Source organism: Argiope bruennichi, chromosome 6 (genome assembly GCF_947563725.1).
Source record: "Argiope bruennichi chromosome 6, qqArgBrue1.1, whole genome shotgun sequence".
Taxonomy (NCBI): domain Eukaryota; kingdom Metazoa; phylum Arthropoda; class Arachnida; order Araneae; family Araneidae; genus Argiope; species Argiope bruennichi.
This window is the reverse complement of record NC_079156.1, coordinates 52,262,071-52,281,500: the sequence shown is the minus strand read 5'-3', so window position 1 is coordinate 52,281,500 and position 19,430 is coordinate 52,262,071. Positions and strand designations below refer to the sequence as shown.

Here is a 19,430-nt window from a genome sequence, read left to right as displayed (position 1 = left end):
TTTTAAGCCTATGTAGCAATTTTTATACAAATTTCATCAGAATTTCTTTTGCGGTGAGCATTTTTTTCCTTGTAGATCTAAAATACAATCTCCATTATATTTTAAACAAAATTAACATATGATAATTTATATTCTTAAGTTGCGTAGAATTTAGGTGCTATAATTATCAGATTATTGAATATTATTGACAGACATAGGCGCATCTTATGAAAGATCGCAGAACGTAACAGAGTAAATACTTGGTTCAGGACCCCTATTTTAAGCTATATTCAACATTTTTATTTTTATATGTAATAAATATTTACATTTTCATTATTTTAATGATTAGTCCATTGTGAAATATATTCTTTCCGTGGTCAAATGAAACATGCTCAATTTTTCATACAGAAAAGAATCTGGCTGCTTTTTGTATCTATGCAATATTTCAGATAGCATGTTGACGTCATATAATTTCTCGCATTAGCTGTTATGGGAATCGTCTGTTTTCAGGATTTGATATGAAAGAAAATTTTTTCAGAGTTGTGTTTGTTATTTTTTAAATGTGTATTTGAATGTGGTTGCTCAAAAATAGGTAACGCTTAAAATGGACATCGACAGAGATTTAGATGCTGGCTTATTACAGCAATTTAGTTGTCTTGGAACTACGGATAGGGATGTCCTCATATCGCAGCTACAAAAACTTTTGGGAAATCAACTTAATCCTGCGGGATGTGCATTTTTCTTGGATATGAATAATTGGTATATTGATGTCGCTCCTTAAAAAATTTAATTTCCTTTCTGTTTTTTTTTTAAGGACATTGCAAATTTTTGCTCAGTACATTGATGACATACTTGTTTACGAAATAAAGAAATCAACTCATATTTAATGTTATGTCCTCTATTACTTACAGTTTGAAAAAAAAAAAATAATCATAACTCTTCAGAAATAATTATTTTCAACAGGAAATAAAATGGGTGGCATTGTATAGAATTTAAAAAGAACATTTATAAATAGTCCAATTTATACGTAAAGCATTCAGAATGATTAAAATATATTGTATTTGAACTATTTTGTATCTCTGAAATTTATCTTTAATAGTCTAATCACAAGGATGAATTAATTTATGAAATTTTTATCACATACTAAAAAATAACAAATTGATTTATAAAAGTCTTGCTTGCTGACCTGCTTTACTACTATATTCTGAAAAATTTGTATGCAGTTTTATTTGAAATATTACATTACATGCACAACTCTTGAATAAGATAGCTGATTTCTAGTTGTAAGATAGCTATAAGATAGCTAGAATAAGATAGCTATTTTCTATTATGTCTCTGTGTATATTTTTCGTAATGTGGTTGTTTAAATTTCCAGGACTATCACTAATAAGTGTTCTTTGTAATACCAGAACATGAAATTGGTATAAATTATAAAGTTTTTTCCAGATAAATTTGCTCAGTAAAAACTAATGCATTTAAAAATGAACAAACTGTAGCTATTTAATAATTTTTTTTTTTTTGTATGAAAATTCTTATTATAATTTTTACTATGAATTGACATTCAGTAAATTGAAGTTGTTTTTTTCTGATATTGTTAGATCTATGTATGTTCAGTATTTTTGTATGTTATTTTGGCAGTTGTAAAAGAACGGAACTAATTTATATTACATTATAGTCTCGTTACTAAAATGTATTTAACATCCAATTATACATTGAGTATTGCTATGGCATTGCATTTTTTTTTTTTATCCTTTAATATGTGCAAGCAATTCCATAAACTGTGTTTTTATTATATATTTTGTGTGTATTGCATGAACATGAAGTGATTCTTTTAAATATATTTAAGCCACAGAATATTTGATTACTATGTTCCAAAGTATTTTGAATGACTGATAATTTTATCTTGTTAGGTCAAGTTGATAATTCATATTGATTGAACTATTTGATATCTTAATACCATGATAATTTTACATGGATTTTCATACTAGGAATTTAATTCCTTATAAAACATTAAATTTTAAAAACTGTTTGCTTTGTTTTTTCTGTTTTATTAGGAATTTCCTATTTCTGGTATAGTTTTATTTCATATGCAATTATTTAATCTTAAGACAAAGTTTTGACAGTGACAATTAAAAAAAGAGTAATTTTTAATGCTGCAGTATTTTTTCATTCTATCTTTATAAAAATTGGTTCTTTTCATTAATTTGATTGAATTGGAATTTTCTTGCTCTAAAATGCATTATTAGCATATTATGTACTTATTGGTTGTGATTTAAAATTTGCTTTTTACAAAATACATAATTGAAGCCCATTTTAAGTAAATTTTGATGCTTGTTTTAATGGAATCATCGAAAATTTTCATTCTTTACAGATTATATAATGTTCTATAACTGCTTCTAATTTTTAATAAAGAAATTAGTTATCATTGATTTCCTTCAGTCTTTGAAGTAAGAGCAAAGAAAAATTATTTTAATTTTGCAAAATAAATTTCAGTTAATGAACCTGAATAGAGAATTTCATGGATAAAATTTGTATTTAAACTATAAGTGAATGGTTATGTAACTGTGTGTTGTGACTTATGCCACTTTACAAGTCTGCTGACTGTTATCTTTCAGGGATTTAAGTCAAGTGACTGTCTCTTGTTTTTTCAGTAGCGCCAACTAGGGCCAAGAGTACAACTTGGCGACTTCATGCATCACATTCGCTTGCACAACCCCTTCCTATTGGGGGCACATTCACACACCTCACAGATAGTAGAGTTTCCACTTTAGGATTAAAAGATTACCAGTTTGCGATTAGATACCATCTTTATGCCATTATGTAAATGAGCGCAGTTCAGGTTTAACTTGTTGGAGTTTAGTGCTTTCTGGCTGGTTTGGTGTAGAATTTTTTTTAAAGGGGGGGGGGGAAGATGCTGTTATCCTGAAAATCTGACTGTTTAAAAATTAGGAGTTTTGTTGAAAAGTAACTGTATTACATTGTCAAAGTGGTTTGCTAATCTAATTGATCAATTCAATACCTAAAAATGTATCAATTTTATAGTATAATTAAAATTTTTATTAAAAAAATTCCTACTTTTCAGGAATTTGCAAGCTGCAGTATGCTCGTACTTTGATTTTGATTCCCCTAAAGACAAGTTACCAAAAATGGCTTTTGTTAGAGATGTAACCATAGGTGAAGGTGAAGCTGTACCACCAAATATGAAGTTTATAAAAACATGGAAGATACAAAATCCAAGTAATTATTTCAACTTTTTCCTTCTACAATGCATTTTTTATATCTATAGTTTCTGTTTTTGAATTTATAAATTTAAAACAAAAGAGTGAAAAAAAAAAGAAAGATTATAAAGAAATAGGAATCTATATTTTATAAAAAGAATAGGATATTGCTCATTACAAAAGTACTTTGATAGCAGTTGTTATTGAGTGTTATTATGAATGTAAAATATTACTTTATACCTCATTTATTAATTTTTATGCCTTTAGTAATTTTATGTCTCTGTAGCAATTTGGCTTCCTTGGTATGAAATAGATGTGCTTGGCTTGTTTTATACACTTTTTTTGGTTGTTATTATATGAAAGGCAGACAATTTGAGTGCTGTTGTTCAGATAATGTAACTAAATACTAACAGTTAAATATAAAACATCATAAAATATGTGTTAATGTTTATTTATTTTAATTTTGCTGTTTTGTAATATGATGATTGGATTATGAAGTCTTTTTATAATTTTAAAACAATACTACATTTTTTTTTTGTCTTCCCGATTTTTGCAAGATTTTTTTTTAATCCTTACAGTATTAACTAACAACTTCCAATATTCCAGTTTTAGAGTTTGTAACTAAGAAAAACTAAGTTCTTATATATTTACTTTTTGTTGAAAAAAAATTGTAATTTAGATATTTTCTCAAAGAACATTGAAATTCTGAGACTATAGATGTTTGTAAAGTTTCATTATTTTTTTATAGACTCTTAATATACCAAGTGGCTAATAGTTTTTAATTATTTAATTTCCCTTGGGAGATGCATGTTTTTAAAACAAATATTTTAAACTTCTTTGAATGTATTCTAAAACATTTTTCATTAGTATTGTTTTTAAATATGTATATATAAATATGAATTAACTATTTTGGAACCAATAAAAAAGAAAGCTTTGCTTGGAGAGTTAATTAATTTAAGTATGGATCACATCTATTTTGAAATCACAGTTGCTATCCAAAAAATTATTCTGCATTTTATGTAATATATATATATTTCAGTTTTCAAATAATTGCAACTTTAAGCAGTTTTTTTTCCCCCTAACTTCAGTGTAAAATTTGCTGTTTGTGTCCATATATTGTATTAGTGCACAATTTGGCCACTACAAGATTAATCAAAAAATGTTATTTGGCATTCATGATTTGCTTGACAATCTTTCCTGTTACCATAGCAGAAAATTATTGATAAACTCAAAAGGAGAAGTATTACTCTATTATAGATATTTTTAATTTAATATAATTAAGTATTTCGCTTGAAGTATTTTCAAAAGTACACAAGCTCACAGATTTTTTAATTCATTCTGCCATGGTGCTTATCATATAAAATTTTTGTATGAAAATTCTACTTATTATTGTAAATTGTCTATTAGCATTGTTAAATATAATTTTTTCCCCTTCTTGGTAGTAAATTCTAAAATTTATTTTACATACATTTAGGTGATGAAAGGTGGCCTCCCGGATGCTGCTTACGATTTACTGCAGGTGATCAATTAGGCCATGTAGAACGTGTTATTGTAGATGCATTAGAACCTTATGAAATGACCGATGTGTCAATAGAAATGATTAGTCCTGAAGCTCCAGGTATTTATCAAGGTCAGTGGAGAATGAGTACAGCTACTGGACAGTTTTTTGGTGGTAAATATATCCTTTTCTTGTTATTCTTTTTCTTTTCCATTTGTTTATAGTATTAGCACACATACACATATATAACTAAAAATGTAATGATTTAGAGATTAAAAAAAATTATTTGTTATCTTTATGTCAAAACAAATTCAGATTTTTGTGAAATTTTGGACTAAATATGCTCATAAGGAAGCTATCTGTGTCAACATGTATATTAATAATATAAATGACCATCTTGAGAGGAACTATAAAAATGTACTTGATCCATATAGAAATCCTGTTTTTTAAAATTTCAGAATTTCTCATTGATAAAAAAAATTATTATATTTCTGAAAAGCTGATTTCTTGTTGTTTCCATAATGTTTTTTTCATATTGTAGTATCCTTTGTAGCATTTATGATCATACTGTAATCCACAGATTCTGTACATGCTATGATTTTTTTTTGTCTGTATAGTTTTTATTTGCATATTTAAAAATTAAGATTTTTACCCCAAACCTGCCTTGTATGAGGGAATTATGGGACTTGCATGACAGAGGAATTAGATAAGTTTTGAAGAATATAAAATTAATAAATATTGTATTTTGATACCTCTTTCACGTAATGATTTATGTTTTTGGACATGCTAAACAAAAGCTAATTTTGAAATCTTCATTAATGCTACCACATCTTGAAAGCTTTTTTTTTTTCTTTTAGAATTATTTCTACTGACTGCAATTTATTATTTATTTTTCTCTTTCTGAATGCCTTTTCTTCCACAATCATAGCATTTTTTTAATGTGTAAAAAAAAAAAATAAGAAGAAAAAAAATTAGCAATCCTTTTGCATTTAGAGCAACAAAAGTTTAAATAACTAACTTTCATAATTTAATATTTATTATATTACATATTACTTTATTATAGCTGCTCTAGAATATCTCTTAACTGAAATTAAATGATAAACATGCTTTTAAATGGAAATTTTTTTTTAAATGCGAGATAATACAAAACGATTTACAGTATAAATTCATACTTTATGTGACATTATTTATAAAAATAATGTATAATAAAATATATTTATAAACACTGTTATTCATAAATAAATTTTTGGAAAATTGGAATTTTATTTTAAGTCATTTGTTTTGGATAATGTTAGTCCTACTTTTTTTTATTGTTGTGTGTTATTGGTTTATATTATATATATATATCATGTAGCATAATAATGTGCACTAACTTATATAATTTTAAAAATTTAAATCATCATCTTGCTATTGCATTGTAACACCCCAACAAATAATTTTAATAAGCAATACATTAAGAAAAATTAAAAACTTGAATTGTTAGCATATGTATTTATTTAGCAAATGTATTGAAATGTAATGGGACATACCCATTCTTTCCTAATTAATGCTGCCCCATTCCTCCCATTGCATATTCTTTGAAAATGCATATTTTATAAAACATGCTACATTGAAGCTTTATTTGCTTGTTAATTTACAAACACTACATCTTTATGATATATTTATAGTTTTATTTTATATGTAATAAGACTGAAAAAAAAATCATTGATAAAATCAGAATTTCTATTTATTTTTCAGGTATAAAAATAAGGTTTTCTGTTTTTAAACACAAACCATTCTAATGCAGATGTAATAATTAGAATCAAGCAAGATGTTGTAGTTGCTCTGTCTAATGAAGAAACTAGAAATAGTTTCTAATATTTTATTTAGTCATACATGTAGCTTTCCAAATGCCCTCAGCTCTTCTCTATTATATGCATGGATATTTCCAAATCAATTATTTCTTTCCTAAACTAATTTTAAATATCTGTATAATTTTCATCGCTGTTTGCATTATTCTTTAACAGTTTTTTTGGCTCTAAAATCAAAAGGGCAACTTAGTTCACTTGGATGTTGAATGAATGTGTGTGTGTGTGGGGGGGATATCTAGATCATACTATGATGCAATCCTGTATAGTTTATGTTGTAAATAAAAATGCTTTTATATGAATTAACATCTATATTAATTGTAACTTTTGCATAAAACAGGATGGAAATGTGTAACTAGGCAGTTTCCTGTCTTGAAAAATCTATTTTTAAAAATTCATTTTAATCATTTGTGTCAGAATATTAGATTTTTTTTTTTTTTTTTTTTTTTTTTTTTTGTTTCTGGAGTAGAAATTAAAAAGAATGTTTCCCCCTAACTTTATTTATTTTCTTTTTCTGTGGTTGATTTTAATTTTCTGTGAGTAAAATGTCAAATGTGTTATGAACTAGCTTTCTTTAGCACCTATTTGGTGTATCCACTTTATTAGTTATTCTTATTCAACTACATCAATAAAATGTAATATTTGCAAGTTGCTTGAATTAAAGCTATTTATCAAATGAAGTCAATATTTTATCAAGCTTAAATTAATTGTTTTTTTTTTAAATTTGTTTAATAATTTGCTGCTCTATGAAAAGTATTAAAGTTATCCAAAGAAATAATTTTCTGTTAAGGTATTTGAATATATCTAATACTGATCTGAATGTATCTAAATCCTTTGCATAAAAGAATATTCAAATGTTATTTTAGCCTGTGATGTAAAGGTTAAACATTGTGGGAGATAATGATTACAAAGTAATAAATAAATATTTTTAATTATGTATGCTTTAAGAATGCCTGTATTCTTGAGAAAATTTATAAAATTACTTTATAATTATTTTATATGTTGTACAAATGATTGACTATTTTTTTCCTTTCAATTTCTTTATTTTTATTCAGCTATTAATAAATTATAATAGTATAATTATTAAAATGTTTAATGTATTTAAAAATAATACAGTAACTTTCTACTTAACCATTCTTAATGATGGCATTGTTGAATGTACTGTTTTATGAATTATTTAAAAATGATTTATCTAAAATATTTTATTTGAAATTTTATTTCATTTTTTATTTTTTAATATTTTAACAAATTAGCATGTACATAATTTTGTATTGCTATTGTTTTTCTGAATACATTAAATCTTATTTCTGGGGTACTTGAAATATATACTTGCATTATAATAATTGCAAGTATATTACATTTTGTGAATCTTACATTCTTTCTTTTTGACATTACATTTTATACACCATCTTTTTATTTATGCTATTTATATTTTATAGTTTTAAATGAAATTGCTTTATATACCTAAAGTGTCTCGCTTTAATCAGACAAAATAATTAAATTTTAAAGGGACTCTGAGTTATATCTATGTTTTTTATTATTTCATTGGGAAACTAAGATTGTTCAAAATATAATAGCTTTATTTCAGTTTTACACTGAATTCACATGAAATATGCCTAGTATAAATTTTATTTTGGAGATTACATTTGTACTGCTTAAATGTCAGATGATTTTATTAAGGTAGCATTTATTATAATTTGAGACTTAAATGCTGTAGAATAAATTTTTCTAATGACAATGTTCCTTACATTCCTCTATATATTTACTATATAAATTTATGAAATCAATTTATCTCTTTAAGGGTGGTGATTAGGTGGTTATTTCATATATATATATATAATGTGTGTGTGTGTGATATATGCTCCATCTTTGGCTGCTTTATTTAAAATTATCCTTGATTCCCGCTCCTATCAAGAATTAGAAAATAAGAATGACAATAAAAAATGATTTTGTAAGTAATAATTATGAATGAAAACACAGGAATATGTCCTTGGTAAAAGTTTTCTTTTTCAAAATAGGTGAAAAACTCTTTGATATAATAATCATGGATACACATTTCATTTATAAAAACAAATCCTTATTTCATTTTATTAAATTTTATGACTCATTTTTCTCATAAGATATCTTTAAATAAAAGATTTTATTTAGGCATCTGATTTTTTTTTTCAACTGCAATATTGAATAACTATTCTCAAAGAGTGGATAATTTCTGTAAAAAGTTGATCTAATTATTTAGAGGCTTATTTATGTGTATTCTATTATTTTTTACTTTTTTTTCATTAAGATTGTTATAATAAGAAATCTTCAGAAATAATGAAATACAATGTTTTCTAATATTAGCATATGTCAGCCGTTAACATTTAATCTGTATAAACAAAATCAAAATGCAGTTTGATTCTTTATACCTCTTCAAACCACTGAATAAATTTTTTTCACAAATACTCTGTATTTTCTATAGAAATTTTTAGTAAGAGGTTGTGACAATTTTCTTAATTAGGAACTTTGTTTCCATTATGCTTGACAGTATCGCTGCAGGAAAATGTTACTTAGAATAATATTGAATAAATATGAATAAAAAAAAATGTGGGCATGCCTGTGTTAGGCCTTTTTTTTTTTTTTTTTTTTTTTTTGTGTATGTGTGTGCTGAATTTAAAATATAAATTGTGGAAAATAAAAATATATGAAAACATTTCTTTTGCTTTTTAGTATAGAAAAATGTCTCTTTAACTTGGAAATTGTTTTGAGATTTCTTATTATAAATAATAATTGATATTCTTTTTTTCAGAGGTGATATGGGTGATAGTCACTGTAGCAGAAGGAGGCTTGCTAAGCTTAACTCAACAAATGGATGCTTTTCATCAGTTAGGATCTCCCCCTAAAACCTCACATGTAGTAAATCCCTTTGGTCCATCGAATGCTAAATTTGGTATGTTAATGGCATATTACAAATCGTAGTCATTTTGCAAATCATAGTGATTAAATCGTGTGCTGATTTGATAGATTCATTTTATGTTAATTTCATTATTACTTAACTCTTTGTTTACCAAATTATTTTATTGTTAATTCTTATTCAGAATAAATCCAGGAAGAAGGGGGGGGGGAAACCCCTTTTTTATTTAATTAATAATTAAAAATTTTTAGTGTTATTTTTAGTTTATCTACTACTTTCTATTGGAAAAAACTCATGTTCTTTCAAATACTATTACAAAAAATATGTATATTGTGAAGATATCTAGATTTAAATGCTATTTTAAAGTAATGGCTTTTAATTGGTAAATAAAGGGTTAATGCTTGCCTTTGAATTCTGTGAAAAAGAAAGAATGGTTTAACATATATATGTAATTTCTTTTTAAATATACTCTTAGAGTTTGTTTTTGTGTTCTTTGGAATAAATATGCTTGAAAATTTGTATTTAAAAATATTGACTTCTCCATATGCTATATACAACATAAAATATTATAGATTACTTTTTTAATGCATCTTTCTAATTTTTTTCTAAAGCTAAACGGTAAAAAAAAAAAAAAAATGATAAGCTAGATTTTACTCTAAAAAATTATTCAGTTTTTAAATTTAGGTAAAATTTATCAGCTTGATGAATTTTTGGAATCTGCGAATAGTTTATTAGATAATAATAAGAAAATTGAATTTGATATAAGTACATTATTACTATATATCTTTCTTTGTCTTTATCTAATGGACTTTGATAACTATTTTGAATATAATGTTTAAAGATTCACATTGGATTCTGTTGAAGAATTGTGAAAATTGAATAAAAGCATGCAAAAGCAAGTGTTATTACTCTTTTAGAAAAATATATCAAATATAACTGTCACACATTATGGATTTGAAATGTTATTTAATTTAATGCATTTCATGCAGATATATTTTGTTGTAAACATATGTAGCATCCTTTCTGGTATAAATCTACTAAATACATACTTTTACGTGACCTATGCTGTAATGATAGACTAAGAAAAATGTAAAAATACGTTTCCTGCATGCAATATGTTAATTTAATTAAGTTTTTCTTTTGTAGTCTTTTTTTAATATAGCTTTTTTTAAATTTCTGGATAAACTCTGTTTTTAAAGGAAGTTACTTTCCCACTATTTCAGTGACTGCAATTATTCAGAAAATATAATGCACAGTACTTTTTTTTAAAGATAATTTTAAACATTTTACATAAGCACTCTTTATAATGTGTTTATAAAACAGCACTCTTTATAATGTGTTTAATATAAACAGATTATTTATGTCATAGAATTAAAAATGTAGTGAGATTATTTATTTCATTACAACATGGATTTCTTAAGAATTAAAAAATTAATTTCTTACTGTGGCTTTTAGATTTACTTAATTTTATAATTAGGGAACTCAGTAATATTTCTATTAAGTGTTTCAATTTTTCTGTCTTTCATTTTGTAGATTTATTAAGGTATTTTGAAAGTACCTTTCAGCTGTTCACGTTGGAATGGTTTTGATTGAATTAATTATAGCATAGCATTCAAGTTTGATACCAACCTTTTTTTTTTTTTTGTTATTGTCCCCCCCCCTCCCCGATATGATTTTAAATCTTGGCAAGTGTAAAGTGTATGGCTTGAGCTGCACTAAAATAAAATATTCCACTCTTGGTCAATAATAAGATCAAATGTACATTTATATTCTCAAATTTTGTAATAAATTAAATTAACTTATTTAAATTTTTGAGAATTTCAAATTTCAATTATCAGTTAAGATTATCTATTGTCTAAAATTTTGGCATTGAAAAAATTAAATAACCTTGACTAAATTTGTACTGAATGACATTTATTTATATATTTATATTTATAATATAACGTGGTAGCTTTTTATGGGGACTTCATTTTTACAGCATTACATGAAGAGTTTTTCCAATAATTTCATGATTATGCTAGCTATATCTTTTTATCTTTTTTTTTTATCAATTTAAATACATTAATTGAATTAACACTTCTTGAATAAAATCTTATTCATAAAAGAGTTGAAAATTCATCAATATAATGTAAATTTATTATAAGATACAGCATTTTTATTATTTAGTATTTGTACTTATTACTGTTTTTTGCAGAAGGCCCTGGTACCATGGAAACATCACTTGATTCCCAAACAACACCTCATATATCCACTACAATTGGAGAAAACTCATATTGTCATGAAAATAGTATATCTACTGTCATAGAAAACCATCAGGTATATTTTTTTTGTGTTTTAAAGATTTTGCTTTACTCTTTTGATAGCAAATTATTTTAATGTTTCATTATTCTCTTGAAAACTTGCAAGCATCTAATTTATTCTGGTGCAAGTTAAAAAATATTGAATGTTTGTGAAATTATCAGATTTTATAAAATTGTATAAACATTATTCTAAAATTATATTCTTTAATAGTATAAAAGTTGACATGTTAGTTTTGTAAATCTATGGTGTTTTCTACTACTTTTATCAATTTTCCTTCAAGGCTCATACATGTTTCTTTATATAAAATGCTAACATATGTGGCATAGAAATTACTTTTATTACGGAATAGCAACAATCAAATGTAAACATATCAACATGCGAAAGTTTCAGCTGACTGCTTTATTCACCACTTTTTATAGCTGCACTTAATTCAACTCTTCACTAATGAAATTAAATTATTATATTAAAAATACTGGTCACCATATCAAACACTTTATTCAATCTGAAGATGTAAAAGAAATTGAGAGATAAGCATCAATCGGCAAGTTTAATAATCGAGAATGAAAATAGGCTTTATTATCTCTATGAATACTCGCTATGATTTACCTATGGAAATGGAAGGCTTCCAAAGCTATTAATTTCCAAAAAGGTTTTTGCATTATCTTAAAACTAAAAAAAATTACCTCAATTACCTTAATATCATTGATTTCATTTCTCTACAGTTTTTCTTTACTTTTAATAAACTCTTTGAATTTTATTTTATATTATTACTTACTTTTTACTACTTAGTTTATTACTTTTAATAAACTCTTTGAATCCCTGAATATTACGATGCTTTTAATGTTAGGTTTGGTTTTTGAAAAACTTTTCGAAGAGTAATCCTCACTTCAGTTGCTTTTCTAATGTTAAGAAATTCAAATTCATCCATCAAAATAGTTAATCGCATGTTTTTGCAAATGCTAAAATTAAGATTAAAAAAATTGCTTTTTTTTTTCATCATTAATTTCAAAATAAAGTTTTCACTTCTGCTTATATTTCATAGTATATATACTTTTTATTTGTACCCATAATTTCTTGCAGAATGCATATCAATTCAATTTGTTTGATATGACTTAGTTAAAGTCATATCAAACAAATTGAAACTTTTAAAAATGCATTCCATATTACTCATTTAATAGTCTAAAAAGGTCAATCTTGGCAGCAAGCTGGCCACCAAAGGTGGCTAGCAAATCCTTAAAAAAACTCTTGCTGAAACCAATTTAGCCTATGACATATTCAGTATTTGATCTTATATTATTCATTTTTTTTTATTAGTTTACATTTTATTCAGAGGTTTTTCTTATCAAGTATTTAGTAATTTGGAGTATTTTGTGCTAATTCTTTTCAAGTTTCCTCCATCAGAGTTATACATTTTGCATTGAAAGTAATTTTAATTTCAAAAAACATGTGTCTTTGAGATAGTTTAAAAAGTATGAAATTGATAACCAATATCTAATGGTAGAAATGAGTTTCACTTATACTTGAAAAACGTTTCTTGAAAATAAATATTAATATAGAAATTATTATAAGCTACTATATGAAATGCCAAGTATCAACCAGTTATTTTACTATTTAAGTATTTTTTTTTAATGTTTTATTGTCATGATTCTAGAAAAGGTTTTTATATTTTTTCGACACAAGAATATAAGTAACTGAAAATTTTAATACATCAATTTCTTAATGTGTAGTAAGTAATCTAATTGGAAATTTTAGATTTCAGTTAATGAAAATGGCTGATTAAGTGAGGCAAAAAAATTGCATTATGCTGAAAATTCCCCCCCTCCCTCCTTTCCTGCCTTAATTTTCAAAATAAAATGTTTTGAACCTTAATGGTAATGAAATAAGCATTAGTATTTAAAAATTTGCCAAACTAATTTTTTTATTTTAAACAGAAAATTATTTTAAGTTTCATAATATCTTTTTTTTTCTTTTGTAATGGAAAGTTGTTTAATCTTGCTATCCCCCCCCACACACACCTTTAAGAAGCAGTTAATCAAACCAGATGTTTAATTCTGATGTTTTAAAAAATTAAGTTTTAATGTGAAGTTACAAAAATTAAAATTTTTCTTTTTACAGCTTACTATATATATATATATATATATATAAAGTTTTGTGAAAAAGGAGGTTGCCTTATTTAGAGTTGCAACTGATGATAAGTGGTTTTTCTTTTTAGTGATTACAGCACTGTTAATCTAAAATTATATAACTGTATCATAGAATTTTATTTTAAAGTTAATGATCATATCGTAATCTTGTTAATTCTTTATCCTTTGATTCTAATAAATTATCTTTAAACAAATATTTGAACAGCCTTTTGTAATGATAGATATATACTTTACAGGATCTTCAACAACAGTTCCTCATCTCGCCAAATGCTACTACACATAATTTTGTAAATACTGACTCATCCAACGAAGAAATGATTTCTTAAGTTGTTATGTGCTTAAAGATTCATGTTTTGCATTGCCCCTTCATTGAATCAAATACAAATATTGATTGAAAGTTAAATGTTTTATCCTTTTCTTGGAAAGAATTTTATTCCTTTCATTCTATTGAATCACATTAATATGGTTTAAGTGTTTTCAGTTCTTGAACATCTCAATTATTTTTGGAGTAATGAAACTGATTAAATATGTAATGTCTGTACATTGTTTATATGCCAAAATAAAAATGCTGTGTGCAAGTTTGCAATTTGAAAAAATTTATTCTAGGTATAAGTAAAAACTACTATTTTAATTTATGAAATAGTTAATTTTTTTGTATTGTTTAAATTCTGCTGTAATTTCTTCATAAATTTCTAAAGAGCATATAAATACATTATTTAAAACATATAAATTGCTAAGATATTTTTTTTTTATCTATTCCACTTTATTTTGAGACTATATGTCTCATGCTAAAATTTTATTGTGTGCTAAATATTTCAGTTGTTCATAGGAAAAAAAAAAAAGAAAGAAAAAAAGAAATTTTGTAATAATTCATATTGAGATTTGTTAACAATTTATAGGCAAAGAATCTTTTTCTCAGATTAGAATTTTAGATTACCTAGTTAATCCTTTTTTCCCCCTTATTGTAGTTTTAATGGTGTAAAATGAATATTCTCAATATTATAGCATTTAATATTCTTTGAAATTGTGTGCAGACATTAACATTTTTCAGAATGAAAGAATATTTAAATTTACGCTTTTAACTTGACCGAAGTAATACTCATGTATCATAGTGATTGTGATCAAAAAATATTATTAATTTTGATTAAGGAATTGTGATTTTTCCAGCTACTCTGAATTGTTAAAACAGGTTAATGAAATTTTCATTTCTAAAATGTGGTTATCTTACATTGTTTATACTACAAGTCGTCATGGTTCCCATTGAACTTTAAAATTGTAGGAATTCTATTTTCCAGCAATAAACATTTTAAAAAAAAACTTAGAATTTTATTTTTCAGATTATATATTCCTAGACAATTTGATGCAAATTATTATCATTCAGCAATATAAAAAATATCTAGAAGGAATTGGGTAGTAGTTGTTTACTTTCTCTCTCTCTCTCTCTTTTTTTAAATAAAATCTTTGCATTTTAATTTTTCTAACTTATGAATATAACTTTTTTCCTTGGACCTCATTAGTTTTATCTACTTGCACTTCTGCTGAATTATCTGTGATTAAAATGATCAAAGATTAATTTTTTTTATTTACAGCATTGTGTTTTTTAAACATATTTCTATAGATTTTGACTGTTCAATATGTTCTTGTTTTGAAAGCATGACATGACTTTTCTTTATTTTGATATGTACATTTTGTGAGGGAACAATTTGCATTTTAAATGCATCAGTGTCTCATCAACTTATCATAGCCCACTGATTTTTTCTTATCCATCTAGTTGCCTATTTGGTAACATAATTTACATGATCTTCAAAGTTGTTAGCCTTGTTTTATATTATAATAGTTCATTATATTAAGTATATGGTAACAATAATTATAACAATAAAAGAAAAAAATATTTCTGCTGAATGCAAATTGGAATCTGTTGGGCATTTACGCTCATGTAAATACAAAATACCTTTAGTTAAAACAATTTGACCTAATTATATTCATAATTCTGTTGTAAAAAGTATGGAATGGGAACCATGACAGATTTTAGTTATTTTTCTTTCTAAGACTCTACTAAATAGTGATATTTTGTATTTTATTTTCAAAGCTACTTAATGTATTTATAGCTTTGGGTTCATAATATATTTATAAATTTAGAATATTTTTGATTTCTACATTAATTACCCTCTTTTTCCATCTTTTAATTTGTTCAAAATACTAATAATTTGTATTTATAATTATTAAATTAATAGCTGCAGATTTTTATTTTGATTCAATTGAATTATTACAAGTTTATAAAAGCAATTTGGAATTATCTGGAAAAATTTTATATAATTATTTACACTATTATTGTTTTATTAGATTTTAATTTTAGCAATAATTTTGAATTTGTTTGAATATATTCTTGTTAATAGAAGCTGATGAGGAACCACAATTATGCTCTTGTCTTTCAAATGACAGTCATTTCTTATATATATAAGGATATATTTGTACATATATCTAATACTATAACTAGTGGTGCACAACCATTTCAAATTGTAAAAAATACATATATATCTGTAAAATTGATACTGCAGTGCAAGATATGAAGATTTGAATGAATGTTGAAAATTTGTGAGTATTACATCAGTTATATATGTACATATTTTTAAAAAATGTGTGCTTTTTCCTTTAAAAGAATTATGTTTGTATTTTAGAATTTGTGTTAAGTTTAAGTGATTTTTTTATGTTATGTGGATACAATCACCTGAATTTAAACTATTATCCCCCCCCCTATTTTGTGGTTTATTTTTTCTTTGGAAATATTTTTATTAAAGAACACTTACTAATTAAAAAAAAATATGTATATAGAGAATTTTCTATTTTGACATATAAGTATAAAGTGCCATATGTATTTATATAAAATAGTATGTCATTTAAACTTTTTAAAAAATTAACCATCACATCGAAGGGTAGAAGGAATTTCCCATTTCTATTTTTTGAAATTATTAAAAAATTTCAGAGTGCATTATCAATTTATGTGCACAATACTGTTTAGACAATGTAACACACTTAATCCATTAATAATGCAATTAGTTTCTTTTGTCAGTGTTCTAAAAATTGAGTAATTTTTAATTTTGTGAAGTTTATATTTGTCTCCTGTGCAAATTATTTTGCATGTGATACATTTTGTAAAATATTTAATAGCTTTTGTATATAATAGATTATATCTTAACTCTTAGCTTCCATTTTTATCTCAACTAGCATAAAAGGTCTTCATCATTATAAAATGTAAAAAATTTAAAAATACACATAACTGGATATATTTTATTATCTTCCAATGAAATTTTTTTTCAATCGTTCGATAATTTTTTGAAATTTTAAATCCATGCATGAAATACAACATTCTTATGATGCATTTTACTGGTGCCTTAATGTGTGACAAATAAATTATATGTTGAATGATAACTTATTGCAAAAATATAGAAAAAATGTTTTCTTAAGTTCCTAAGTTTATTAAAAAAAAATGTCCTTAATATTTGATTATTAATTTGGGAGAGGTTGTTTTATGTTGTGAACTTTAGCCATGTAACAAACTACATTAGAAAAAAAGTAATTACTTCATTTTTTTGTTTTGTGAAGTGCTTGTATCAAATTTCTTTTCTGATGAAGCAATTTTATTTGTTTGATCTCTTAAAGTTAGATGTGGTTGTGCCCACAGTTGTGTATTTTTAAAATTTGCATACAAGCATGAATGAGTCATATGTCAAACTGTAAAAATATTCCATCAGCTCGCCTATAGAAGAGTGCTTGAAAGCTGATGAATTTTTTAATGCAACTTCTAAATGATGACAAGTGGAATTTTTTATGTGATTTTATTTTTTGTGTGAAGTTTTTATTAGTACAAATATTAGTGCTTGATAATAGATGTGCTTGAATTTCAGTATGCAGAAAGTATTTCGTGAAGGATAAGTTCCCAAATGGCATTCAGTATTTTCCCTTGTAATTGTTTTTCCTAAATATGTGGATAAGCGTTGTTGGATTTTTTTTTTTTGGTTCCTTAATAACTGAAGTTGAAATGTAGATTTTGCTTTACCACCATTTAACGATTAATCATCTCTAAACAATCATGTTTTGTAGAGTTTTAGTAATTTAACAACTTTTAAACTGCCTTTCCCTTAGTAAAAAACTGTTAAAGCTATTTCTGTGAGCAACAGAACTGATTTTCCATGTTTTATGTTAGATTTTAAAAGTTATGACTTTTGAAACTGTTCATTTGTAGCTCTATTAAACTTGAAAATTGTATTGAAAGTGTCATGTACTTTTTTTTTAATCTCCTAATTTTGGATCTGTTGGAAACCTTGGGATTCCAACTTACCAGATAATATTTCATTATAAAGATTTTTGTTACAAATTTCATATTTTTGAATCCATCTTAGTAAAGTTTAAGAATATCTGATTAAAATGTATCAATTTCTTTTCTAATCTTATTTTAATTCCCTTCTTATTTGGATATTTTTTTTAAAAATCCATTGATAATAATTTCACTCTCTTTTAGGTATCAAAATAAACCTTTAAGAAGGGAAATTAATGATGTTTTGATTTCAGTTTAGTTATAATTAAACTTTTAAAAATCCAATCCCTACCTCACAGATGCCTGTGTCTAAAGTTATTAGTTTTTATTCCTCTTTCTTTATTTATTTTTATACACAGATTTTTAATTGTATGACATTACATTTGCTTAGTACAAAATGGATTTAATATAGTCAGCGAAATTTCATCTAAAATTATGAATGATGATCTGAAATTGCACATAGGATTCTTCTCCGGATTTCACTTTGTTCTCTAGTTCTAAGTACATATGTTCACTATGTTCAAAAATATAATCTTAATCAAATGTTAAAGACATTTTGGGAAAAATTTGGGGGATGCTTTTGAAATATACCAAAATAAATACATTTTAGATATTTAAGTTTAAGATTGACATTATGGAAAATAAAAAAAAATATTTATAATCTGTAAGATAGTCTTGTCTAATGTGAGGTTTATAAGAATTATATTTAATGAAAGATTAAGTATGTAACATTAATTGGAAATAATTATTCAATCATAATTTTTTTTTTTTTTTTTTTTTTTTTTTTTGTGGTAAAGAAAATTAAAGGAAATAGTTATTTATTTTGCTTTCAGAAATTTTAAATCTTTAAAAAGCATAACATATTCATAACAATAAAATTAGAAAAAAAATTATCACATTTTTTATTATCCAAATTCAATTTATCTGGTGCAAACCTTCTAATGGTACTTTGATATTAGTGATTTCATCATATGCTGTAGTATAGGTATTTTGAGCTAAATTATGGTCTTACTAAAATTATTCAAAACCACTGGACATTAATCTAAGCACACAGTTTGATTTTTTAAATTTAAAATTGAAGTCCTAAATTCAAATTTGAATAGCAGACTTTAAATTCTGTGTGATAAAAAAATTACTATTTTTCATTAGTTTTAAAACTATTTGCAAAAATCAATATTTTTCTTAATATTACATTTTTTTTTTTACAAATCTTTGATTGTTTTTATCTCATACTCACA

The 19,430-nt window shown here is 24.9% G+C and overlaps 1 protein-coding gene across 2 annotated transcripts; it reads left to right on the top strand.

Moving 5' to 3' along the window:
* The first annotated feature begins 432 nt into the window (after nucleotides 1–432).
* LOC129971508 (protein ILRUN-like) lies at nucleotides 433–18,962 on the top strand. 2 transcript variants are annotated; one of them, XM_056085339.1, is made up of 6 exons: nucleotides 433–738; nucleotides 3,062–3,216; nucleotides 4,672–4,869; nucleotides 9,328–9,468; nucleotides 11,630–11,748; nucleotides 14,114–18,962. In XM_056085339.1, exons 1-6 carry the CDS (start codon nucleotides 584–586, stop codon nucleotides 14,201–14,203), a joined length of 858 nt encoding a protein of 285 aa, XP_055941314.1. In that variant the 5' UTR covers nucleotides 433–583; the 3' UTR covers nucleotides 14,204–18,962. The 2 variants fall into 2 exon arrangements, with proteins under 2 accessions (XP_055941314.1, XP_055941313.1); XM_056085338.1 differs by having other exon boundaries at nucleotides 11,627–11,748.
* The last annotated feature ends 468 nt before the right edge of the window (nucleotides 18,963–19,430 follow it).

What these genes read in the sequence shown, in the direction of transcription:
- LOC129971508 (XM_056085338.1), top strand. Translation starts at nt 584, where the DNA reads ATGGACATCGACAGAGATTTAGATGCTGGCTTATTACAGCAATTTAGT. An exon ending in TTCTTGGATATGAATAATTG is followed by an intron (nt 739 to 3,061) that starts GTATATTGATGT and finishes CCTACTTTTCAG; the next exon opens with GAATTTGCAAGCTGCAGTAT. An exon ending in CTGTCATAGAAAACCATCAG is followed by an intron (nt 11,749 to 14,113) that starts GTATATTTTTTT and finishes TATACTTTACAG; the next exon opens with GATCTTCAACAACAGTTCCT.